This window comes from Bidens hawaiensis, unplaced genomic scaffold, assembly GCF_021521415.1.
Source record: "Bidens hawaiensis isolate Kalapana, Puna unplaced genomic scaffold, B.hawaiensis_p1.1 tig00001032_1, whole genome shotgun sequence".
NCBI classification, from domain to species: Eukaryota; Viridiplantae; Streptophyta; class Magnoliopsida; order Asterales; family Asteraceae; genus Bidens; species Bidens hawaiensis.
This window is the reverse complement of record NW_027491060.1, coordinates 3,095,120-3,122,316: the sequence shown is the minus strand read 5'-3', so window position 1 is coordinate 3,122,316 and position 27,197 is coordinate 3,095,120. Positions and strand designations below refer to the sequence as shown.

At 33.7% G+C, this 27,197-nt stretch overlaps 3 protein-coding genes across 3 annotated transcripts; all 3 read right to left on the bottom strand.

The window, feature by feature from the left end:
- Positions 1–2,132: 2,132 nt before the first annotated feature.
- LOC143553500 (metallothionein-like protein type 2) lies at positions 2,133–3,496 on the bottom strand. The gene is made up of 3 exons (XM_077043491.1): positions 3,318–3,496; positions 3,167–3,241; positions 2,133–2,397 (listed from the first exon to the last, which is right to left on the bottom strand). The coding sequence occupies exons 1-3, from the start codon at positions 3,380–3,382 to the stop codon at positions 2,304–2,306; spliced, it is 234 nt and encodes a 77-aa protein (XP_076899606.1). The 5' UTR covers positions 3,383–3,496; the 3' UTR covers positions 2,133–2,303.
- Positions 3,497–4,583: 1,087 nt separating this feature from the next.
- On the bottom strand, positions 4,584–5,000 carry LOC143556069 (uncharacterized). Its single transcript, XM_077045499.1, has one exon. It carries the CDS (start codon positions 4,998–5,000, stop codon positions 4,584–4,586), a length of 417 nt encoding a protein of 138 aa, XP_076901614.1.
- A 4,278-nt stretch (positions 5,001–9,278) lies between these two features.
- Positions 9,279–13,263, bottom strand: LOC143553490 (uncharacterized). Its single transcript, XM_077043484.1, has 4 exons — positions 12,642–13,263; positions 11,788–11,873; positions 10,908–11,706; positions 9,279–10,110 (listed from the first exon to the last, which is right to left on the bottom strand). The coding sequence occupies exons 1-4, from the start codon at positions 12,814–12,816 to the stop codon at positions 9,518–9,520; spliced, it is 1,653 nt and encodes a 550-aa protein (XP_076899599.1). The 5' UTR covers positions 12,817–13,263; the 3' UTR covers positions 9,279–9,517.
- Between the last annotated feature and the right edge of the window lie 13,934 nt (positions 13,264–27,197).

Sequence of the window (27,197 nt, the reverse complement as noted above, 5' to 3'; positions counted from 1 at the left end):
CCACGTTACAAACGATGACATGGCGGTTTATCCTATGCAACGGCCCATGCCCATCAACGTGATTAGGTGGGGCCCAGTCCTCTTTCTTCTAGAAGGTATTACATTATTTTGTTTCTACTTTCTATTTAGACCTTTGAAAAATTATGATTAAAAATAGAATTATTTTTGAATCTACAGCACATGAGGCAATTAATGCTAGGTTCTAACTACTTTGTTGAGTGAGAGCAATCTAAACAACAAGGTCTTTTACCCGATAACCCTGGTTTGGTATAGTAGCGGTACTCGTTCCAGAATGTTTATCGATCTATATATATGCTCAGTAATGTACTAGTACTATCACCAGAAATATACTCATACTGAATTTCTAGGAAATTGGATACCCAGTAAGTACCATACCAAATATATTGGTACGGTGCCCATTTGGTACGGTAGCTTTACTCAATACCAAATGTTAATCCCTATTTTCCAATAGAGGGTTATGAAATATGAAATTTTGTAATCTATAAAAAATGATAATTTGAGAAATTAATCGTAATATGTAATAGTGAGAATTTGTACAGTTATACCCTTACAACTGTAAAATGAACACGATGCTATCAACCGTCTAACCTTACAAGTAAAATCCACCAAAACTACGTAGGTATGGTAAAACAACTTAAAAACAAAATTAGATAAAAATCAGGCTCTTCTGAAGCAATTTTCCGAGTCATGATTTGGATATATGGAGAGCTAGAAAAGACGTGATTTTCAACGGAGTTAACACGAATGCAAATAAAGTAGTGGTGGAAGTAACGGTTCCAACTTTCCTATGGGTGGTGTACAGATGAAAGAAAATCGGGGTCTGTTGGGAGAAGTGGTGCAGGTTGAATGTAATAGAATCATAATCATATGTTTAGTTGTACTTTGTTTTGTTTGTTGGCTTCTAGTTGACTTGTGAATATAATACCATCAGTCAAAAGAAAAATAAAAGATTTGTAAAAAGAAATTCAATAAAATTTGTGCGATAATAGTCAGGTGGTGGTGGTACAAGATTTATAAGCTGGATCTGTGGATTTGTCATTTGTGGAACGCAATTTGGGTCATTAGATTGGCTAATGCGAATACAGCCCAATGGGCCAACGCGGTGTTTATTGCCTATAGAAATTTACGTACTCCTCTGAGTCCTCTCTTTAAAACAACTACTATAATTATCAACTAAAAGAAATTAATAAATATTATTTACTAGTGTATTGTAGAATACCGTAAAAAAAGGTTAAAGTTAACGATGTGGACAAGTTTATATAATATCTTAAATCTGTTATAATTAATATCATGTTATTTAACTGGAAAATGTGATTCGATCGACGATCATATATATTAAAACACGTAAACTTCATGTTTACAAATATTCTTTATGATCGATTAAACTAATTAGGTTTTTGGCACTGGCAGTCGCCTAGCTGAGCTGTGCTGGTATCACATTTTCAAAAAACCGCGCACATTCCTAAGAGGTTCTTCTTCTCCATGAAGCACCCGTTAAGAAGGGGAAAAAATGTGAGAGGAGAGATTTTTGGGTCTAATGTAGAGGTTTTCTTACTTTGATTGAGATTTTATTAGAATATCCTTAATTGGCTGCTTGTGAGTTTACATATCTTATACCCTAAACCTTAAACGTAGATATGATTTTAGAGTTGTTTACATTTCGACTCAAAACTGAACAAGCTAGTCATGTAATTTTTCTACCTTTGTACACTAGCGGTTTACTTTTGGCTTCTTTTAAGACTGTATAGCATAAAGCCTTGTCGAACTAGTCACTTATCTTAAAAGTAAAGCACGCCAATTAACTTGTTATACTGATACGTGACCCTAGAAGTTTTGTGTGAACTCAACTTGCACCAAAAAAAATAAATAATAAAAAATAAAAAAACTACATATTTAGACCCGTCACGGTTTGATTCTAATAATCTTTTTAGCTACGTTCTTACAAAACGTTACACTTTTTCATCATGTTTTTTGACCCAACAAACCCAAACAGTAAAACCAAAGCTAGAATCATACGGTAAGTATCACATTTTTGGATGTGAACCCTAGAACCAAAGTTTCAAGTGAATTTGTTTAGTCTTCATGATACCTAAACAAAAGCAGTTAAGTAGTTAACCATATTCATATTTATTACTTTCATAGTGACAACCTGAAATATATAATGCAACCATAGATGTGGTCATGTAATCCCAATTGAAACCAGAGGAAACAAACCAATGGCATGCGGTTCACCATTCTTATTCAACACACAAAAGTAAAATACAGGCATAATTTCATCATCTTCAACAGTTGCAAGGATTGCATTTGCAGTTGTCTCCACACTTGCAGGCATGCCCACCCTCTGCAACAACCCCGCTCTCGCTTCCATCACCATACCTACACAAACATTAACCAAATTTAACAACGGATTGTAACAAGATCTAAACAAACGAACATTCTCAATAAAATCTCACTCATAGCAGAAGCTACTGGTTGGGTCTAGCTAGGAAGGGTAGGATGAGAGGAAACCTTTCCTCTATACAATCTAGTTCATGGTTCAGTTTCTATGGTTCAGTTTTCGTTATGGAACTTGGATCCGGCCGTGTAAACCAAATCACCTTTTAACATTTATTTTTTATTATTATTATTTTAGAGATATAAATTTAAACGCATATATATATGTGTCGTCATCATCATCATCGTACTCAGTAAATCCCACAAATAGCAAAGTTATTGTATGTTCTGAGGAGGGTAAGATACTTATATTTATATATATGTGTGTGTTTATCATATATTCATGAAAAATCCTTATATTTTTTAAAGTTTAATACAACAAATAAAACAAAAAAAAATTTTGTTGTCTAAAATCGGCATAACCAAACCGACAAACTAACCATGTAGACCGGTTGGTTTGGCCCGATCCAACCACTCCTGCCGTTTCAATCTCTATTTACGTACCTAAACCCATAGTAATTAACTAGTTCGGAACAAAATTTACCAAACCACACCGTAAAAAAAACCCTAAAGGATAGAAGAGCTACTCACATTTTATAAAGCATATTAATTCATATAATATAAAAACTTTTCTTTCATTAAAATTAAATGTATCATATAAATTCATATAATATAAAGTGTGTTTAAGCTAATGAATTGTAACGCTACGTACATCTGTTTGGGGGCGACACCGTCAACGATCACGGTGGTGGTGGTTGATTTCTCGACGTCAGGGTACATCCCGCATCTGGAAACAGAAATCAAAATTCAATGAAACTAATAATCTATGTCGAATTTTCGAAGATTGAAGGACAAATATATACCCGTTGCAGCTGCTACCGCATGAGCAGCTTGATCCGCATCCGCACTTTCCGTTGCAGCAAGACATGTTTAGAGTTATTTAGAGAGAATGTGTTTTTGATTGAATTCAGAAAGCTTGACGATGTTGTTGGGGACGATGGTTGTATGCTATATATAGAGTTTGTTGGTGAGGTTCGAACCTACGTACACGTGTATGTATCATTAAGTGGCTGAGATTAATATTGTCCACCCAAACTTTATAAAATTATATATTTTGTAGAACTATTAATTTTTTCAAAATATTATTATGTTAAAAGATTAAAAAAATTGGATTTTAAAATTCTTAATAATAATCTCATTATGAGAATATTCCTTTTACCAGTCCCATCTTTTATATTTTTTTTTTCTCGTTCGATATTCGTTTAAAAAAAAAAGCTTAAGTTAAGTTTTATCTTAATTTCAAACTGATATTTTAGGGTTTTTGATCTAAATGAAGATACATGTTGATTAATGTAAGATTTATTTCAAATGGTGCTCCTAACGGTGGAACGATAATTCAATTCGGGCGTTAAAACATTAGTTTCGAGATAAGTTTTATATCAAACAACTCTTATTAATCTTGTTTCGATCAAAAGCCTTAAAACGTTAGTTAAAATTCGGATAAAACTTAATAGAGTTTAGGTCATTATATTATTTTTAGCCGGAGTCCAATGAGAAGAATGGTGAAATGTGGAGACTTGTGGCAAGAATAATTTCAGGTGCGCTTGATATTATTAAAAATATACTTTTTCAAATAAAAAAATTACGTTTATATTTTGAAATGCTTTTAAAACAATTTGGAAAATGGTGTAAAGCTACAATACTTTGTGGGTCAAGTTTAACCGTAATGTCCATTGTATCCTTGTGATTAGAGGGGGTAATGTGAGTAGGTTAGGTTGAGTTTGGGTGATACGTTATAATATGGGTTAAGATGGGTATGAGTCAGGATCAATGGCGGATCCACAAAATATAGCCAATGGGTGAAAAAAAAAATCAACCTAGAACTCCTCAACTCAAACTAAATCAAGTCAAACCAAAATGGGTCGGGTCAAACCGAAACGGGTTGAATAAATAATTTACATTAAACAAACTACGTATAAAAATATAAACAATAAATTTCATTAAAGATAAACAAAATACATATTACAATTGACCTTTACGTGATTTCATCTTTTGAAAACGGTCAATTACAGCTTCAATTGTAACACTTAAAAATGCTTTTTTTTCAACACTACAAATTAAACAAGCATTCAAAAATCTTCACCAATTCGATTACGTAAATTTGTCTTTATGATCTTCCTTGCTGAAAAACATCTCTCAACCGTTGCGGTTGCAATATGCAAAACTAATGTTAGCTTTAATAATCGATAAACCAAATGAAAAGAGATATGTTTCCTTGTATCCACCATAACTATAGCAAAATCCGCAATATCTTTCAGATTAGCAAATATTTCATCTTTTCGCACACTGTCAATGTACAAGTCAAGTTGAGATGAAAGAACAATTTTGTCCCCATTATCAAAATCATATGGATAAAACTCACACAATCTCATTAACTTTGATGCATCAAACTTGGAAAATAAATCATACGGATTGAAAGCCAACATGTTTTGAAGTAAATCCGTGTTAATCTCATTAAATCGATCACCAAATTCTTGAATTTTCATATCGACAACACTGTTGAAACAATCAAAATTATAACAATGTTGATCGGTGATTGTGTCCCATTATCTTTTGGGTCTATACCAGTGTCATCGACAACATGTGAACCCGCCATTACCCTAATCTGTTTGCCTCCCACTAATTCTAAATTTTCAATTAAAGTGGTTGAGCAATTAACTAATATGGGCTTAATTGTTGTTGTTTATAACAAAATTAAATTTGGGCTTAAAAATTTTGACTTAAAATTTAAAAAGTTAAGTTTGGGGCACTAAAAAAATTATGAATGAGTCACTAAATTTTTTTTGGATGGGTCACTTGGGTCTTTGGATCTAATATATTACAAATTTATAAATGAAACTATTGACTTGAGTGGGTGCAAACGCTCTCCCTGACCGAACACTAGATCCGCCCATGGTCAGGATGGATTCTTAAAATATATGGTTAATATGGGTATGGGTCAAGATGAGTAAAGTGTATGTTAAAATACAAAGAGTTTCAAAAACCTCTAAAAAATTAAAGAAAAAACTAATAAAAAATAATAACTCAAAATATAAATCAAAAACACAAAATGTAAAATAACTAAAATGTTACCTCCGTCATCCTCTCGTTCATTAAAAAAAAACCCGGTTTTGTATCGGTTCAGATTCGATTTTTGTCGAGTTTTTTTCCGGTTCGGTTTTGCTTTTTTTTCATTTAGGTCGGTTTTGGTATCTATGCGGTTTCAATGATTTCGGTTTCGATTTCTCGGTTTCTATTCAGTTTCGTGGGTTTTGTTTAAAATAAAATTGAATGGAGTTTGTTTTAGTCTATTCTAACCCATTAACAAACCCATCTTAACCCATAACCAAAATTCACTAGCATTTCTCCAACCCATCTTGATCTCCTTGAAAAAAATTTTTAATCCATCCCAAACCATTTCAATTTTAAAAATTATCCATATTGACACAAAACAACCTATTTGGGTTTGTTTTGTCACCCCTACTTGTGACTATAGGTCTATAGTCCTCAAGTTATATCAATTCTCAAGTCACATCCATTGAGAATCACATTCTTCAAGTCATCATTTAAGCGAAAATCAAGTTCTTAAAGTCCTTTGTATGAATATCATAATCTACACGATAACAATTATTTGAAAGGCTAATATGTTCTAGCATTGAATGTCTACCCTGTTTAACTACTAGCATGCTATTCACATAAAAAAAGACACACAGTTTATATATTTTTTTGAACAAGAAATGGCAAATCAAATAAAAAATAAATTTTTTCTTTAGATTATTCACTTGAAAAATAGCTTATTTTTCTTGATTTTCAAATGAATGATGATGGTCCATAGTGAGAAACATAAAGAATCTTGTAACTAAAACATATATTTCAAAAGAGACATATTGTTGTTTATTTGTTCTTAAAAAAAATCTCTTTACTTACCTTATAATTAATACGACTCCAGATGACAAATGTGTCAAATGATGCTTGAAACTTAAGGTTAAACTCAAGTTCAATTAATGTGTTTTAAATATCCGATTCTATATGTTAGTGATTTTAATGTAATTAAGAATTACCTTGTTGATCAAGTTAATTTTAATACGAATCTAAATAAGTCGGGTGCGGGGTGCACACTTATTTGATCTTATTATAATTTATAATCCTATTGATACTTAGGGCGAAGCCCCTAAGTCATGGGGGTTCCAAGGGGGCAACGCCCCTAGTAGCGGGGTGCGAGGGGCGGCAGCCCTTGGCATGGTCCAAGGGACAGCGCCCCTGGCTGGGGTCGAGCTATTAATTAATTAATTAACATATGTTTCTTTATTAAAAACGTATCAGAAAATTAATTAATTAATTTTCTTTACAAAGTTTAATATCAAAAGGAGCGTATTTTCAGTTATCAATCAGATAACTGTTATGATGCAGTTATCATCATCCCTGCGTTTTCAAACCCTAATATAACGTAGTTTGATCATATGATATTGTCTGGTTCAATAAACTCTCTCATTTTTCATACTGATTTTTACACTCAATCTGAGTTTTATCCAATCAAGACATTTGGGAACCAACAAATAGTTTTGATCTGAAAGTGTTTCACGACTCTCAGATTTTCCTAAGATATATACGATTGCAGAAATCCCCAACACTATACTCGTTATCAATCTCAATCATTTAAGATCATATTCGTCGAAATAAAAAGCTAAAGTTCATTCAATCATAATATAGCATCGAAAAAGCTTCAATCCAATGCCATTCAAACCGGTGCTACTTTCGAACTTATTCTCATACCTACTGAAAGTTACGTATTGTTGTCACAACAAGTCCCCTCATCGAATTCGATATCAAATTTGCAAGCAAAATTAAAATTACAGATATAGTCTTACGTAACAAGGTACATGTTTAGATGCATAAGGCACAAATGTGATAATGTGGTTTCTGCCGTTGTCACGTTTACTATCACCAAGGTACATGGAATGTCATGGATGATGGGCATTATTCTCTTTTGAGAACAAAAGAATGGTCGTTAAGACTCCCCCTTAATTTTTTTTATTATTATTTAAAAAATCCTACCCCTTTTATTTTATTATATTAATCAGGTGTTCCCCACTCGCGTTGCACGGTGAATTCTGATAATTCCATCATAGACTCGAACATCTAAACGTGAATACAACGGCGTGTCATGTTGGTAGTTATCCCTTCTACGTATAACCTTAAGTGATCCTAAGCTACTTCATCTTAAAAAAGCACATGATCATAAGTCAAATCTATGAATTTTTTTTTGCTAAGGCGCATGATAAAACCATGAAAAGTTTGGGATGTTAAAGTGAAAAGTAAACAAAGTTTAGCAAAAAAAAATGTCATGACTCAAAATTGAAACAATTTAAAAGTTTGGAGGGGATAAGTTGAAACAATCTAAAACTGAAGGACTAAAGTTGCAAAGATAAAAAATTATGGCTCAAAATTGAAACGGTTTGAAACTTGAGGGGCAAAATCAAAACAACCTAAAACCTAAGGACTAAAGTTGAAACTTTTTAAAGTTTGCTGTAGTATTTTTAGGTTTCCTTTAATATATTATATAATAATATTGTTATGTTTTAGGAGAGTACAATTCAACTGGAAAGAAACAAGCTTTTATACTTCGTGCATTGCCGTAGGTTCAATACGTAGATAAATATTAACAAATCACGATATTCTACTTACAAAGTAATTTTATTAAAGTTATGACCTGTGGAGTAATTTTATTAAAATTAAAGGGCCGTAGTATAAAATGGATTAAAGTTCATATGTGTTATTGAAACATTTATATATATATATATATATATATATATATATATATATTTTTTTTTAAATATTCATTTTTCTTGTATTTTATTTTGATTAGGCTAAGATCTACTATTGCGAAACTACACAAACAATCGACTATTGTGTAACGATCAAAAGGTCTATTAAAAGAACCTAGGCTAAAACGACAACAAAACTATGACGATCACAAAACTCACTAATATGTTTTTCTATGAACTATTTTTTGGAAAAGATATTCTATTTTTTCTAAAAGTAATTAGTAAATACAATTATTTTAGTAACCAGGGGTGCCAACCCGATCTCAATTTTTAAGACCCGAGTGCTGAGATTTAGTTCATCTCTGTGTGCTCCAAATGCTTGACAATTTCAACTCCTTTAATTTATAGATAAAAGCCTTAAGTTGATCCAACATAACAAACATATTAGATTTTAATATTTCAAATTACGACTTGTTGATCCATAAGAGTTTGTATTGACTATTTCAGAAATGACACTATGATTTTTCACTTGTTTTTATCAAGTACAATTCCACTCATATATTTATAACTGATTTTAGGAGCGGATACACGTACAAGTTATGCCTTTATGGTGGACAAGACCTTTGGGCCCCTAACTTTTTAGGTAATCTTTTAACATGCCCTTTTGAGTTATGAAAGCCCCTTAATCCAAATCTTGAAACATATATTGTAGAGGATAGACACAACTCGCATATAGCAAAATCCTAGCATCACATTAAAATCCTATGATATGGATTTTGGATCATCACCATGATCAAAGCTGGCCGTTTCCAAAAGATAAAATCACGTAAATGACAATTGTAATATGTACTATAATTCGTATTTTATAACCAAGGTGAAAATCGAAATCATGTTTTGTCTCCTTCACATTCTTACCATTTCAACTCTTAAATGTATAGATAAAGACATTAAATTTAAAAATATAAAAAAATTAAAAAAATAACAAGAGATATTGGATTTTAATTACTTAAAACCCTGACTCACTAGTCTCTCAATAATCTATTATGACAAAAACCACACACCTTTATTATACATCCAAAACTATATTGACATGTACACCCTTACCCTAAAAAACTATACACATAATTATATTTCCTAAAAAACTAACAAACCAATAAAATCCCACTCCTAATAGGGTATTGGAAGGGTGGCATGAGGGCAAACCTTACCCCTATCTCGCTGCTCCAAATCTACCGTCGCTAAAACTTCAACTAATGACACTAAAAGAATTCAAACAACAATTCTTCTAAAAGATCATCAAGAACCAAATCTTCCAAATCAAGGCCAACACACTCCAAATCCGAGTGCAAATTCATCCAACCATCACTTCTCACATCTCGAGCCACAATATCGTTTAAAGACTCATCCAAATCATGCTTCATATTGATCAATCGGCTCACACGAGTCCAAACTTCATCAAGTACGAGTGATCCACTTGGGTCGTGACGAATGTGGCAAAAAGATGATATTTTTTTTGGGTTGTAAGCAATTGATGTTTCATACATTGTAACAAAAACTTCATCAACCAAATCGAATATAAGTAAACGGTGAGATAATTCATTAATCTCCTCTGCAAAACGTTCTGGATCATGGAGATGTTGAGACTCAAGTTCTTGGAACACATAAGGGTCTAATGGCTGGTTTGAGGAATACCATGTTTGTTGTAAGCCGTTTTTTAGGAAACCGGAATGTTCTAGAATCTTCTTCACGTAAGTGAAATCGTCATCTTCTGTTGGTAAGTCCATGTGCTTCTTGCTGTTGATAGTCTTGATTTCCTTCTTTAGATTTTCATGTGAGTTGGTTAACAACAAACCTGCATTAGCAAATCAATATGTTACAAGCTATGGCAATTTTGATCCACTTATGAACATATATTTCAGGTTATGTTTTATCTCTAACGGGTCAAACAGGAAAAAATGTAATTAGTCCAAAGTGTATTTTGAAGCATTAAACCTCTTAGACGATTTCAATCAAAAACTATTTTACAATTGAAGTAATTTTAACTTCTATAATAAGTTAATAACATGTGTCACACTATACTATTGACTGCATTTATTTAAAAATTGTAAAGTTAGAGAAACTGTGTCTTGGGTCAAACTGGAAAAACGGTTGATATTAGTCCAAACTCCAAAGTGTATTTTAAAGAATAACACCTCTTAAAACCACGTCAATATTAAACTAGATTACAACTAAAATAATATCAACTTTTTAATCATATTTGGCACACTAATTCTGTATTTTTTAAAATTTTAAAACATATATTAAAATTGGAACTAATGCGTTATCAATCAAATTGGAACTAATGCGTCAATCTGCTTCGACCGATACAAAATGCCCAATCTAAAATCAAACTCATTTAACCCGTACCGTTTTTCCAGTTTGGCACACTAATTCTGTATTTTTTAAAATTTTAAAACATATATTAAAATTGGAACTAATGCGTTATCAATCAAATTGGAACTAATGCGTCAATCTGCTTCGACCGATACAAAATGCCCAATCTAAAATCAAACTCATTTAACCCGCTAACCAACCCACATGACAAACCCCTTTAACAATCTAAAGTATATACATGCATATATGCATACACACACACACACACTAACTTACCTTCAGATATTTGAACTGTTTCATCTGGTGGAATCTGATCAATATCTTCCTCGACTACTAAGCCCTGTGAATCTTTACCAAATACATGAGAATTCGCCTCGCTTTCTAAACACTCATCACTTTTATCCATCAATTCACTCAAAGACTCATTGTCTTTATGTAAAGAAATCGAATTTCTTTCATTTTGGCTAAAACTTCTAGCAAAATAACTGTCACGAGATTCTTGATTTGAATTATTCCTTCTAAGAGAACTCAAAATGCTCTCGCTTCCATTCGTTAACTTCAAACTTCTAGAAGAACGCAGAGTTGCCTCTTTATTGAAATCAAAAAATCGTGTATATCTATCTGCGGAGTCATTAAGCGAACATATTCTTCTGAGCCGAATGATATCATCATTTGAGTTCTTTATCTTCTCGTGTTTCGACACGTTATACGTTTCATTCAACTTATCTTTTAGCTTCATAGGAAACGAACCCAATTTGGTCAACTTTGGTCTTATTGATGAACGATCTTGTAATGTGTTGATGAAAAGTTCTTTGTCAACTTCAAACATATCTAAAATATCTTGAGATTTGTTAACACTACTTTCGTCCTTTTCAGGGGAATTTTCGGGAAAGAATATGATCGGTTGGACCCACTCGTTGGATTCCAAATGATGGATTGAGTAAGTTCTATGCAACTTTGGAGTTGGTACAGAATCTTGATCTTGTTTATTATTATGTTCCGAAACGAAGGATTTTATACGCGCTTTTAAGGATCTCTTTTGGGTAGAGTTGGTTTTTGTATTTCTTGGATTCATCTGAAATATATGAAGGAATATATGTTATATGATGGGTTCAAGGAAAATTAGTAAAATTTTCAGAGATAGTGAAATAAGTACCTGTATATGACTTGTTTTGCTGTCCAATACTTTTAAAACTTCAACATGATCTTGATCATCAGAAATCCTTTGGTACCTTCTATTTCCTAAACAAAATAAGACATAATAGTTTTACTAAAATTTTCAAAATTCAATACATAAAATTAACAACCTAGACTTATATATACATAGACCAAACATAACCCAACTCAAACACTACTTAGACTACTTCAACCTATTAGATATATTAATTATCTAAATAAACTAACTAACCTAACCTATCAACTCTCAAAACAAATAATAAATAAACTCTAGACAATTAATCTCCTATATTTACCAAGACTTGTCCATATTCAACCTTCTCTTCTTTTGGTGTGACCTGTTTAACTTTCTCGGTTCCAAACAAACTGACCCTTTCGTATATGAACCGAAATTAGGATTAAAACCTTCAGGCTACTAAAAATCTCGAGCCACCTCGTTTATAATAAAAAAAAATATAACTTTATATTTTTACACATAAAAAGAAAAAAAAAACTATTTTTAACATACATAATGCATATTTAATAAGCTACAAACTTATAATTTATAATATATAATAAAATATTTGTTATAAGTTATTATCTATATATGTTAAAATTTGGGCTTTAGCTTAATTGAGCGAGCCAACGAGCTAGCAAGACAAGACTAACAAGTCAAGCATACCTTGGCTCAGGCTCGGCTCGGCTCGGCTTGTTTACAAACGAGTCAATTTTAAGCACTGTTTCATTGAGTAGCCGCGAGAAACAAGCTTTTTGAACATCCCTACGTCTATGATGACACTTGAACTAGATTTACAGACAAATTAAAGAACATGAATAATGAAACAGTATGCTCACGTTTGGTATGCTTCACAAAATCTTCATGTTTTCTATGTGGAAGTATCTTCTTAACATTAGACTGCCAGTAATGATAATCAAGAGCATGAAATATCCCAGACATGCATCCCGGATGATCACTCGGCCGTCTCTGATCAAACCCTTCTCCGTCTTCATTCCACAACACTTTCCCCATCTTCGATAAGCGAATACAACCGACGAAACTTCACGAATCAAGTACCTATACAATACAATACAAGACTTTCAGTTACATCATGAACCCACCTCACATAAGCTTCAAAAACAAATTAACATACGTAAAACTTGATCAAGAATCATACCCAGATAATAAATAACCGAACTTGATCTTAAAGCAACAGAAAAAATAAGTTTTTGTTTCAGTCAGGCGTTTATTCAAACACTTGGTGCGCAGACGATTAAAATAATGAAAAAAACTAACTTATAACTAACCTTTCAAATGGGTGGTCATGCAACGACTATCTAGAAATAAAGAACAAAGAATGAAGGTGGGTTATGAAGATATGAATGAACAGTTGTGTGGACCAGTTTGTGTTAGCCATGTGTGTTTACTACTTCAATAGATATAGCCGCCAATTGGGTTTTAGTTTTACCCGCCAACGGTTCACCCAGCCCACACGCCACCGTTGTAGCGACTAGCAATGAGGATTATTGACCAATGAGGATTATTGACCAGAAGACCATCTTATTCGGATTCTCTTTGAATTATTCATCGTATTTTATATGGTGGATACATATGCAATATATAGTTATATACTATGTAGTGATAGGGATTAGTTCAACCATAAAATATTTCAGGTAAATACATGATCGGTAATATATTTATATATTAATATATTATTATTATTATGGTTGCTTGTATTTTTGTTAATGATGTTGATGTATTAAATTTAGTGTAAAGTATAGTTGTTAACTCTTTTATACGATGGATAAACTAATCGGGAATGGAATTATCAAATATATTATGTTTATCGGTTCTTTCATCTTGTTCATTTAATTCTTTGATTTCAGTTAGGTCGATTCTAATATAAGTCGAGAGATTTCCCACGAGATGAGGCTTGAATATTATGTTAGGCGTATAGATGTGAACACGACACACGAGTTGACATGAACCCGACCTATTTAACATAATGCGTTTTATTTTATTTTTTACATAATAATATTTTTTTAAATGAGTTTACTATAAGAGTACAAGTGTGTTGGATAAAACTCTATTTTTTTGTGTGTTTTTTCAGTTAAAGAAACCCTCTAAATACAAGAATAAAAGACTACTCGAAGAATGACATGTTATTCTCCCTCCCCAAACGAGCTCCGTTTTATACGTTTACACATACTACCAATAATTATCGAGATTGTCAGATCGACTACTGACTTGGGAATCATATAGTGGTTCATCGACTTCGGTCTCTAACTCCTTCCAGTGAGTGATTTATAAATTTCACACGTGTAAAAAATGATACTAAGATATGTTTTAGGGCGGATGTTAAAAGTTTTAGTCACTTACCCGATTATAAAATATTTTTAACACATTACCATTACCTATTGGGTATCAAGCACGCTAATAATTAGGGAAAATTCTCAAAATAAGCATTTATGAAAACGTTTTTCAGGTTTTAAGTGTCATTTGCAAAAATTCCCAAAATAGGTATTATAATCTAGTCGTGACGAGTAGTTTGTATAACTAATTAAAACTTTACACGAACCATAACAAGCAGATTTACTAACTATTTACTCGTCACGACTAAATAAGTTTTATGTCTCGTAATCAACGCTCACAAGTAATTCATAAGTTCTTTACTCGTGACGAGTAGATTGAAAGGTTAAACTAGTCGCAGCGAGTTAACTACTAATAAACTACTCGTGTAGGGAATGTAAACCAGGTAAACGAGTCGCCGCGACTAAATGACGTATGAATTACTCGTGGACGTTGATTACGAGGCATGAAGCTTATTTAGTCGTAACGGGTAAATGATTAGTGAATTTGCTCGTTATGTTAATTTAAGGGCACGCGGCAAGTTTTAACTGGTTCTACAAACTACTCGTGTGTAATCATAAACTACTCGTCACGACTAGTTTATAATACATATTTTGGGAATTTCTTGCAAATGACACCTAAAACCTGAAAAACGTTTTCATAAACACTTATTTTGGGAATTTTCCCTAATAATTATCATGTATACGTTTTAGTTTGTAAAAAAGAAAAACAAATGTTTGGATTTTCAGTTCCAATTCTAATTTCTTTTTTAATATTTTATGTTCTTAACAAATTAAAATAAAATACATGTTATAATCACTATAATGTTGAAGTATCTTAAATATGTAAATTTTATTATTATAATCTCAAAATATAAGTTCATATTTAATGAGAGACAAAAACACATAACGTCATCAAACATGTATCTCATACTATAAGTTCATTTTACAAGTGATAAATCAATTAAAACAAAACATTGCTAAAATAATCACTCACATGGTATCGAGTTCAACATGTAGTCGGTTTTCATGGGAGCCTGGGAGGAAGGACCTTAGCACTTGCGATTACTAAGTTATAGAGGTTTGCATACAAAATTAAAACTTAATAAATGTTATATAATCTTTTTAATATTTCTTAAAAGTATGTATATGTTGTTAACTAAATTCTTGGACCACTTGATGGGATGGGTTAGGTTACCAACCCTTAGTGGGTTATTTGGCTTTAAAGTAAATTGTAATTATGAATTCTTACAAGAATCATGAGTGTTGGACCAATACACCGTGTTGGTTTAATTAGACAAATATTACTATGGCCTTATGCGTATAACTTTTTTTTACCAATTAAATCCTACACTTTACAATGATTGTACCGCTAACCTCCTATTCTACACAATAACCATATTTTTATTAACCTCCTATTCTACACAATAACCATATTTTTTCCAACAAATAATAGACATACCATATATGTGTTTTTACTTTTTAACATCAACTGATAAGGAAGATGGCAAGACTAGAAAAGAAACAAACGTCGATTGCATGACAATAAAATTTTTAATCCACTCATATTAAGTAACACTAAATAATACCCTCAACTTTTATTCATTGGTTGGGAACATTCTCAACAAACGAAAGATTTATCACAACTCTCAACTTTTAACCTATTTTCTTCTATTACTTTCGAATTTAATAGACCCTAACCTCACTAGTTTTTTTTTTTTTTGCTAAGTTGACATCTTTTTTGATGACTTGGCATGTATAGTGTGCAATTTGCTATTTTCTGTACCCGAAACCCGACTCCCTTTAAATTTCTGAATTCTATGAAAGATCAATTTATTTAACTTATGTAAAACTATATGGTGTTTTCTTACAATTCAATAAAGTTACTTTCTATTTATATAACTATATTATTATTATTAAAAAAATTAAATTGACAATGTTGTCATCACTTTGTTGTTCTATAAAAGGTGGGAATGATGGAAAATATTTCTTAAATTGGAAGTGTTATCGGCCAATGAATATAAATGTGAGTATTAAAAATCAATATCTCTTTTTTATATGTAATAAATTATTAAGAAACTTTTACAAGAATAACGAGAAAATATATTGGCTTTGTATTTGTATGATATTTGTTTTATTTATTAAATATAGGAAATAGAAGATTTGTTGTGGACTAAACTTCAATACTTTATCCGTTTATGAATCACCCTAAATTAGGGATCAGATTTTTTTCCTGAATATTTGTGTTTGTATATGTTCAGTACTCGTACATATCCTTGTACTCGTGCGCGTCTATTCGGTATGAGTACCCAACTTTACTGATTTTAGGTATGGATAACTTCAGGTATAGGTACGGTGCATATACGAGTATTACGGGTCCGTTAGGAATATGTAGTGGGTTTTATTGGGATTTTCATCTCTCATAACTTTAACTGTGTTTTTATTGGGATATCCTCAATGCTTCAAACAAGCTTGTAATTTTATACTAATATTAAGTACTAATAGTTCTAATCAAACCCCCTTCTTCTTCTTCTTCTTCTTCTCATGAATAGATTATGGTTAATTTGTTTCATTTTTAGTTTTAGTTGTGTTATTACGGTTTTGGTTTTGGTATTATAGATAATTGATTGTCGGTACCGTACCGGTATCCATACCAAGTTTTGTGGATATTTTTTAAAAAAAGAAATAAAAAATGACACCAAAGCAAGTACCGTACCTAAAGTACCCGAACTAAAAAATTCGGGTCGGGTATGAGTATCCAGATTTATTGATTTTCGATACGATTACAGGTACGAGTACATATACGTGCACGAGTACGATATCGATCTCATCCCTACCCTAAATACTAACTAACTCGAACGTTTGGTTGACCATAATGGTTGGCCATAAATCAACAAGTGCATTTCCTCTGTCAACCTCAACTTACATTTATAGTTAACTTTTAATACAAGTATTTTACAACTTGTATATAAAATTAAAAAGATGAAAATATAGACAAATTTATACACACAACTTGTCATTTATAATGTGGTGTCCTTCCTCTAGAGCAATAATATAAGTATATTATTGGTAACTATTATTTTTCACCTTTTTTTGACATTTCCAAATAAGTGATTGAAATTGAATGTGACATGATCACGTGTGTTATTTTTTATTATTGAAGGTTAAAAAGTCACATCTTCAATGATGAAGCTGTTAATTTTGCGTAGGTGAAACACCGCTTCTTTAATATTTATATATATTTCATAAAATGTCACGTTTAAACAGAGAGAAAGCATTGGTATTTAATCCACAATCCAAGCATATTAGACAAAATGAAACGTAGTATGAAAGATAATATAAACCGATATAAAATATTTTTGTGATTATAATTTAGACACCTCAACTAATCGATCGATAAAGTTGTTTTCATGTGAATACAATCGTAGCTTAAATTCCAATACCTTTAGAAAATAAAATGACTTAACCTCATAAACCTTCATTAATAGGAGTATTAAAATGTATATTGTTAGGTTAACTATATTTAGACACGTAAATATTTAGATAGTGTTCTTATATGATATTATACTAAGGGGTAACTTCTTGAATATCATATTGTATGTAAAAGAAACACTTAATATGAATACACGTACAAAGAATATGATGTTCTTTGGACATCAAATAAGAGATTTAAGCGTAAAAACCATGTCTAGTAGCAAAAGTGTACGGCCTTTAATTAAAAAATTGTGGGTTATAGTCTCACTTGATAAATGTAGGAAATATAATTAGCCGTTTAAAAACACAGAAAGAGATTCAAGCGTAACACAACACATTTAGGAATGAAATGCACATTTAATCCACTTTTTACATAAACATTTCAAGTATGACACTGATTCTGGAGTTTCCATGAAGTGGAAGCTGTTGCTTCTGTTACGGGTGTGGTGTGGGAAGATCCGTTTCATCTATTAAGGGATTCCAGTGGGTCGAATATGGCAAGGATCATGGCAAATTCCATCACATACTTTCTAAATGGAAAGCTACCTTGCTTTCTATTGATGGTCGTTCTTTGCTCGTCTCCTCAGCACATGGCTTATTATTATTTATTATATGTCTTTGTTTCTAATTAAACCCTCTCAGGTTGTGAAGTCTCTTGAAAGCCTTCGTTCTAGATTTTTTTTGGGGAGACATGGGAGATTCTTTAACGATCGATTGGTTAATATGGAAATTGACTTTAGCTTTTAAAGAAAATGGTGGCATAGGAATTGGTTCTTTGTAAGCTCTTAATCTAGCTCTTTTTAAACAATGGTGGCGGAGGTTTGCAAATGATGGTGGAAGATTGTAGGTAAAGGTTATTTAAGCTTTATATGGCCCCGAAAGTTGGTCAAGTTTAGTAGATTGTTTTCTAAAATGAATAAGGAAGATCGCTCCTTTTTTTTAATAAGTGTACTGAGAGTGAGGACTGATCTAGTTAATTTCAACAAATATTTGTTTCTTCCATCCTCTATTTAAAATCAAAAGATCCAATTACAATAGAGAGGCATGCAGGTAAGCGGACAATAAGTTGTGCCGCCACCCCTTTTGATACTTGGCATGGTGATAGTGTGTTGGCGATTCGCTTTCCTCGTCTTTATGTTCTTGGCTGTGACAAATTCTTTCTTGTAATTGAAAGGATTTGGAATGGCTCAGATGTATGGCGGTGGCAATGCCCCTTACGAGGTGGCCAGGTGGGGAGAAATCGCCTCAATCTGAGTGTTTGCTTGACACTCTTCATCAGGTTAGTCTTTCTTTGAATAAAATGGTCTTGTTGCCTTTATGTGGATGAATAGTTTACATTCGAAAGGTTCCGGTTTATTATAAACCAACCAATATATTCTCCCTTGTCGTTTCAAGCATATGAGGTAGAATAGTTTTATTCCTAGAAAAGTAAATATTTAATTTTGGAAGGTTTTAATGAATCGTATGCCTACTCATGTTGATCTAGTGAATAAAGGGATTTATGTTCATTTGGTTACTAAAAGTTCAGGGTATGACACGGACCAGGAGTCTACAAATCATTGTCCAGGTTGTTGCAACATTGTTTTAAACACTTGGGATGCAATCGGTCGAAGGTTGGAGCTAGTCATTTCAAATTCTAGAAAACCGGTCGAAGGTTGGAGTTAGTCATTTCAAATTCTAGAAAACCCGTCGATTTCTTTGCTTGGATAGAAGTGCTGCAATTGAAAATATATCAAAGAAAGTGGTCATGGAGGCTATAGTTTTTACTACTTGGCGGGTTTTGTAGCGGTTCAGGAATGATTTGATTTTCAGGATAAGAACATATGAAAAGAGACGATTTTTATGATATTACTATTTTCTCCTTTTTATGGGTTGGTAATAGGAACCGAAAGATGAACTTTGAGTCGAATGGAGTGGCTAAAAACCCTCTTTTGTTTACGTAACCTTATGTTCTTCCGTCTAACTTTTTGCTAGTTGATTTTAATATGATTTGCCCTTTTAATTAAGAAACGCTACTTCGTGAGACACCTCGAGTACCTATCTTGGCATCTAAGAAAGGATGGCATAGACCCAAGATATAGGAACCGGGAAATCATGGGAGGTGTATTTGGATATGACACCGAATATGGGATTTAGTATGGTTTTGGTGATAGCTGTTAGAAAATAGAATAAAAAGAAAAGATGTGCAAAGATCAACTTTTACATGATTTCCTTATTGAGGTTACAAACAAGTTAATATGCCAGCTTGTCTTTGGAACGTTGCAGTTGCTACAATCAAGGGATTTTCAATTCATTTTCTTTATTGTTTTTCCTTGTTTGAGATGAAGGCTCCATCTATTTAATATTCTTTTTCTTTCTTTGTAATAAACAACAAAAACCATAGCAATAATAAAAACAATTCTCTGTTATTTCTTAAAAGATGGTATCAAAGCAGTGAGTGATCCTTGGATCAATTCATCTACTCTTGCTCATCATCTACCCCAGCCTTGCTTCTTTACAACTCTCAAAAACTGCCATGTCTAATGACAACAACCAGGTCAATACCGACCTTACTACCCATATCGCAAACATTCTTCGGAATGGTCTTAATTCCCAAAACCCAAACCACAAGCTTTCTGATAGCCTCACAATCAGTCTCAAATTAAACAGCCAAAATTATGCCCTTTGGGCAAGAATGATCCGTGTAGCCATAGGCGGAAAATCAAAAGCATTTCTGAGTCATCTTTCTGGAAAACCACCACCACCAGACCCAACTGACGATAAATACGATCAGTGGGAACAAGATGACTTAGCGGTTTTCTCATGGCTCATACAAAATATCGAACCATCTCTCGCCAGCAATCTCACCGGGTTTCCGACATCGAAATCGCTATGGGACGCCCTTGTAATCACATATAGCAGCGGGAAAGATAAATTGTAAACATTTGATTTACATGTCAAAGCTAACGAATTCAAACAAGATGGCATACCTCTTGAAGATTTCTGGATAACCATGCAAGGTATATGGGGTGAAATCGATCCAAACCCTATGACATGTTCCGTTGACATTGCCACCTACAACAAAATTAGGGCGGAACAAAAACTTTTTCAGTTCTGGAATGCATTAGATCGGAAGTTCGACCCCATTAAAAGGGAGATTCTTAGATGGGATCCATTACCCTCGGCTGAGGGTGCGTATGCTGCGGTACGAAAGGAAACGGCACATCGCCACCACCACCAACACAAGGAGTTTCCAGTGGTCTAGTTGTCAGCCCAAACGAGACCGAAGGGGCTGGTTACCTTACACGAGGGCAACGCCGGTCAGACGGGAAGTCAAATGGACCCTCGTCACGAGTCGACAAAACCCGACTGAAATGCACTCATTGTGGCATGACTAAACACACAAAAGATCAATGTTTTAAACTGGTCGGGTTCCCCGATTGGTGGACAGACGGCCATAAGAAGGGAAACAATGACGGGGGTAAGGCCGCCGCTGCCGTGAGCAACTCGGAAGCCACAAACAGCGGCGTCAACGGTGGCAACCAGTCACATAGTTGTGATAGAAGTGGAGGATTTGGTGGAATGGTATCAACAGGTGTATCGGCCGGAGAAGAAGGACCCCGATCTGGTGATTTTGATAACATAGGTAATGGGTTTGAAACACTAGTTTCAAACCCTTGTATTTGCAACCATTCATTTTTAGACCCTACAGTTGGAAAAATGTTAAATTACCCCCTTGAAAAACTTGTTAAGTCAAATAAAATTCCTATAGAATCTATTAATTATGATACTGGCCAAAACATTGAGAACGTTCCACAAGATTATGTTTTTCACAAAATAAATGAAAAAAATATAGGAGAAGTTAATATGACCCAAACGTGTAAAAATTCAAGTGAATCGTGGATTTTTGATTGTGGTGCTACGGACACCATGACTTTCGACTTATCCGACATAATATTAAATACTAAACCTAAAATTAACCACATAAAAACCGCAAATGGGGGAATAGTTCCCGTAAAGGGAGGGGGAATCGTTGAAATCTCTCCCACTTTAAAACTTTCAAACTGTCTTTACGTCCCTTCTTTGTCGCATAAACTATTATCCATTAGTCACGTGACAAAAGAATTAAATTGTACTGTGTTAATGCATCCGACCTTCTGCATATTACAGGATATCAGGACGGGAGCGATCATTGGGCGTGGCACTGAACGCCAAGTATTGTACTATGTGGAAGAGGTGACTCATGGTACTGTGATGTTGGCTCATGGAACTATGAAAAGAGAAGCGTGGTTGTGGCATAGGAGATTGGGGCATCCATCTGTCGGTTATTTGCATATTTTATTTCCAAAACTTTTTCCTTCCAATGAAACGTTAAGTTGTGAAACTTGTGTCTTGGCTAAAAGCCATAGACATACTTTTAAACTAAATAACACACGAGTTAATTTACCTTTTTCCCTTATCCATTCGGACGTATGGGACCGGCAAAAGTTGTCGGAGGACAAAATTTTCGGTTTTTCGTCCTCTTTGTTGATGACTGCACTCGTATGACATGGATTTATTTTCTAAAACATAAATATGAAGTTTTTGATAAATTTACTATGTTTTATGCCATGATACAAACACAATTCAAAATCAACATCCAAGTTCTTCGATCCGATAATGAGGGAGAATACATAAATGATTCGATGAAACAATTTTGTCAAACAAAAGGAATAATTCACCAAACATCATGCTCCTACACTCCTGAACAAAACGGCACCGTCGAACGAAAAAACCGCATTCTCTTAGAAATAACTCGAGCCCTATTGATTGAATCCCAAGTTCCTAAGTCTTTTTGGCCCGAAGCTCTCGCTACTGCCACATATCTTATCAATCGACTACCAACCAAAGCTCTTGACCTTAAAACACCTCTTCAAGCCCTTTTAGATTTTACCAAATTGCCAGCCGCCCTTACCTTACAACCACGTATATTTGGGTGCTCCGCCTTTGTTCACATACCCAAAATCAAGCGAGACAAACTTGACCTGTGTGCTGAAAAATGTGTATTTTTAGGTTATGGTGTCAATCAAAAAGGATACCGGTGTTATAGCCCTGCAAAACGTCATGTGTACACTACCATGAACTGCGACTTTCTTGAAACTGAATTCTTTTATGCCTCCTAACACAGTGGTGAGAGGGAGAACGATCATGACACACTGAGTTGGCTAGAATGGGTTCCAAAATGGGCCCCATCATCCGAAGAAGTTAATCACAGTACCCAAGATGAGTCATCGACTTCACAACAATCTAGTGGACCAACAATCAGTGTTCTCGACCCAAATCCTCCTGACCTGACGGCCGGTGTAAGTAATTCTCAAACATTTGAAAATATAATAGATGAAGAGTCTCATGAAAATATTAATATATCTGACAATCATGAGATAGAAGTAGAACAAATAGTGCAGGAGGAACAAGAAGAAACAAGAGAAGAAGAAATAACTGAAAGATATGTTCTTCCACCAAGAGCCAACCGAGGAATTCCTGCAAAGAGGTACTCACCAGAAAACAATCTAAATCCTCCAGATATCCCATAACCAACATAGCGGAGGCGAACCTATCTAAAGATGCTAAGGCATTTAACGCCTCTCTATACGCTGACCAGTTCGTTCCATTAGAGACGCGAAGTTTGTACCTTCTCCCCTGGCAAAGGTTAAAAGGCGGAGAACCATTAGGAATTTCATTCCCTTCCGACGCCTAGAAGACAAAGAACGGGGAAAGTCAAGCCTTACTTCCGATTCCTTCCATCAATTCCTTCCCAAAAGAGGACGCTGTGAACAAAATGGCTGTCACAACAAGCAACCAATCAGTTCCAGTCCCAAGGGCAGGTAAAAAGAGGCCTCGACGGATGGGAACTCCTACTCTGATTAGATTTTTGCGATCTCTAAGCGGGATTTTCAGTCATCTATCCTTTATCTTTCCCTAGCGTTAGCAAATTCCAAATTCTGTGGAACAAGCGTTAAAATTAACGAACTGGAAGGATGCTATGGAAACAGAGATGAAAGCACTAATTAAAAATGATACATGGGAAATATGTGACCGGCCAATAGGAAAAAAACCCATAGGATGTCGATGGGTCTTCACGATTAAGCATAAACCAGACGGAACCATTGAAAGATACAAAGCATGGTTGGTGGCTAAAGGCTACACTCAAACGTATGGGATTGACTGCCAAGAAACATTCTCTCCGGTAGCCAAGATTAACACAATCAGGGTCCTTTTCTCGATCGCTGCAAATGAAGGATGGCCTCTTCATCAATTTGATGTTAAAAATGCATTTCTTCATGGAGAATTGAAAGAAGAAGTATATATGGAAGCTCCACCCGGATTCACAAAAAATTTCAAAACAAAGGAAGCCTGTCGCTTAAAAAGAACCATATATGGGCTGAAACAGTCTCCTAGAGCTTGGTCGATTCACCCTAGCAATGAAGGGATATGGATATCGACAAAGCAATTCAGATCATACACTATTTCTTAAAAACAGAGGTAACCTTGTAACTTGTTTAATAATATATGTTGATGACATGATCATTACAGGGAACGATGATGAAGAAATGAAAAAGTTGAACGCAAATTTGTTTAAAGAATTTGAAATGAAGGACCAAGGAAGGCTTAAGTACTTTCTGGGAATTGAAGTATTAAGATCTAAAAAGGGTATTTTTATATGTCAAAAAAAATATATTCTTGATCTTTTAGCTGAGATAGGAATGATCGACTGCAAACCGGCCGACACGCCAATGATGGTTAATCATAAACTCCATATGGAAGAAGGAGGGGAACTGGCAGACAAAGAAAGGTACCAACGCTTGGTAGGAAAATTAATATATCTCTCACATACTCGTCCAGACATCGCATATGCAGTGGGGGTAGTGAGTAAATTTATGCATCAACCTCAAAACACTCACATGGAAGCAGTATGGAGAATTATCAGATATCTCAAAGGGACAACAGGCTACAGGGTTCTCTTCCAACAAAACAAACACCTAAAAGTTCAAGTGTATACTGATGCAGATTGGGCAGGGAACAAAGATAATGGAAGATCAACATCAGGGTACTTCACTTTAGTTGGTGGAAATTTGGTTACATGGAGAAGCAAAAAGCAGAAGGTCGTAGCTTTATCGAGTGCCGAAGTAGAATTCCGAGGAATTGCACGGGGCGTGGCAGAGGTTCTATGGATACGCAAACTTATGACAGAAATTGGTTTTCTCCAAAACGAAGCTAGTAGAATCATGTGTGACAACGAGGCCGCAATTCAAATTTCGAAAAATTCTGTTCAACACGATCGTACAAAGCACGTGAAGGTCGATAGGAACATCATCAAAGAAAAACTCGAAGCAGGGATTATAGAACTTCCATTCGTCCGATCAGAAGATCAACTTGCAGACATTTTAACTAAAGCCGTCAACGGAAGAATATTCAACAATTGTCTTAGCAAGTTGAGTATTGGAGACCCTACTACTCAACTTGAGAGGGAGTGTTAGAAAATAGAATAAAAAGAAAAGATGTGCAAAGATCAACTTTTACATCATTTCCTTATTGAGGTTACAAACAAGTCAATATGCCAGCTTGTCTTTGGAACGTTGCAGTTGCTACGATCAAGGGATTTTCAATTCATTTTCTTTATTGTGTTTCCTTGTTTGAGATGAAGGCTCCATCTATTTAATATTCTTTTTCTTTCTTTGTAATAAACAACAAAAACCATAGCAATAATAAAAACAATTCTCTGTTATTTCTTAAAAGAATAGCCGGTCGGTTACCCGTTAGCATAGATTCATTTACCTGATCCATATACCTTAAAAGTTTTTAACTTTTTTTAACCTTCACCTAGTAATGCTTTATTAGTAGCTTCATTATGTTAAAACACCAAATTATACAAGAATTAGAATGACAAATTTTAAAAACCTAATAGATAAATATTAACTCCTATATGAGATAAAGTTTCATAACCATTTTAAAACTGATTTCTGATACCCGTTTCAAACTCATCTAATTACCATTCCTACATCTAGCACCATATAATAATCCATAATAAACAAGAAAAAGCTTGCAAGATTATGTTACTTTTAAGAAAACAAGGAATCTAAAATACTAATAAGTTCGTTAAGTTCAAACTCATCTAATCACCATTCCTACATCTAGCACCATATAATAATCCATAAAAATAAGAAAAAGTTTGCAAGATTATTTTACTTTTAAGAAAACAAGGCCAAAATACATAAAATACTAGTAAGTTCGTTATGTATACAAGGAATATAAACTTTGCAAGATTATTTTACTTTTAAGAAAACAAGCAAAAAGTTATTGTAAGAAAACAAAAACAAAACAAAACACGTGAAGAGTGGTCCATGGACTTAGATATGTAGGTTAACTACTTCACAATTTATTAAAATGAACACACACAGGCTAGCCTACTTCATTTATAAAACTATATGTCAATTAAAAAAAAGTACAGTATTGTGTTGTTCGCCATCATTTTCTTGTAAAACCAAATTTATATATTGGTATATTGGTTTTATTAATCACAACTATCGTTTTTTGTTCGTTGTCGGTCCTGACTAACGAATTGGCTGCTGACAGTCCCAACTTTTAATGTATTTGTTTCCAACGGTTTGCGACTAACAGAATACTGACGTCGTTAGTTGCAAGTCATCGGAAAAACGTTTTTGGCCGGAAAACTCATATTTAATTATTTTCTAGAAAACTCAACATTTTTATCTCAAACATCTTTATAACTTTGTATCGGAAGTTTAACCTTTTTTCTAGTAAAAGCCTTAATTATTGAGGTCGTCGGAACCCTAGAACCATCGTTGGAAATAGTTGGTGGTGCTCAAGTGGTGGTGGTTGGTTGGTGGGGAGTCAGTTGGTGGTGGTGGCAATGTTTGGATGGTGTTTTTTGAAAAAAATGTGAATTTTCCAACCAAAAACGTTTTTCTGGTGACCTGCAACTAATAGTGTTAGGATTCCGTTAGTCGCGTATCGCTGGGAACAAATACGTTAAAAGTTGGGATCGGCAGCGGCCAATTCTTTAGTTAAGACCGACAACGACCAAAAGGAAATAGTTTGGTTTAATAAAAACCAATATACCTTATATATTTCAAAACTAACTTTAGAATCCGTATAATATACGAGTTTTTCACAAATAATAAAAATATAAATAAAGTTAAACAATAAGTACAAAACTTATGTATAAATATGTTTCATCTATACTTTTATGATCTATATATCTATACTATGTATATTACACGGACCGAAAAATTTAAGAAAATTAATAATGTGAAAAACTTCTCATAAGATTATATTACGCATTACATAAATAAATTAGGAGTTATAATTCACAAAAATCACGTCATACAATATGTCCATTTACTAGTTATTACATAAATAAGCCAAAGTTACCCCTAACGGATTAAAATTAATCCATGAAAGACTTATAAACTTAGCAAATTGGATAAAGTCGTGTGATTCTATTAAAAAATCCCATTTATTTATTTATTTTCTTTTAACATAATGTTAGGTGTCTACTAATGAAATATTGAGATACTACAAAATCTACTATTTCGCTCCATATATATATAC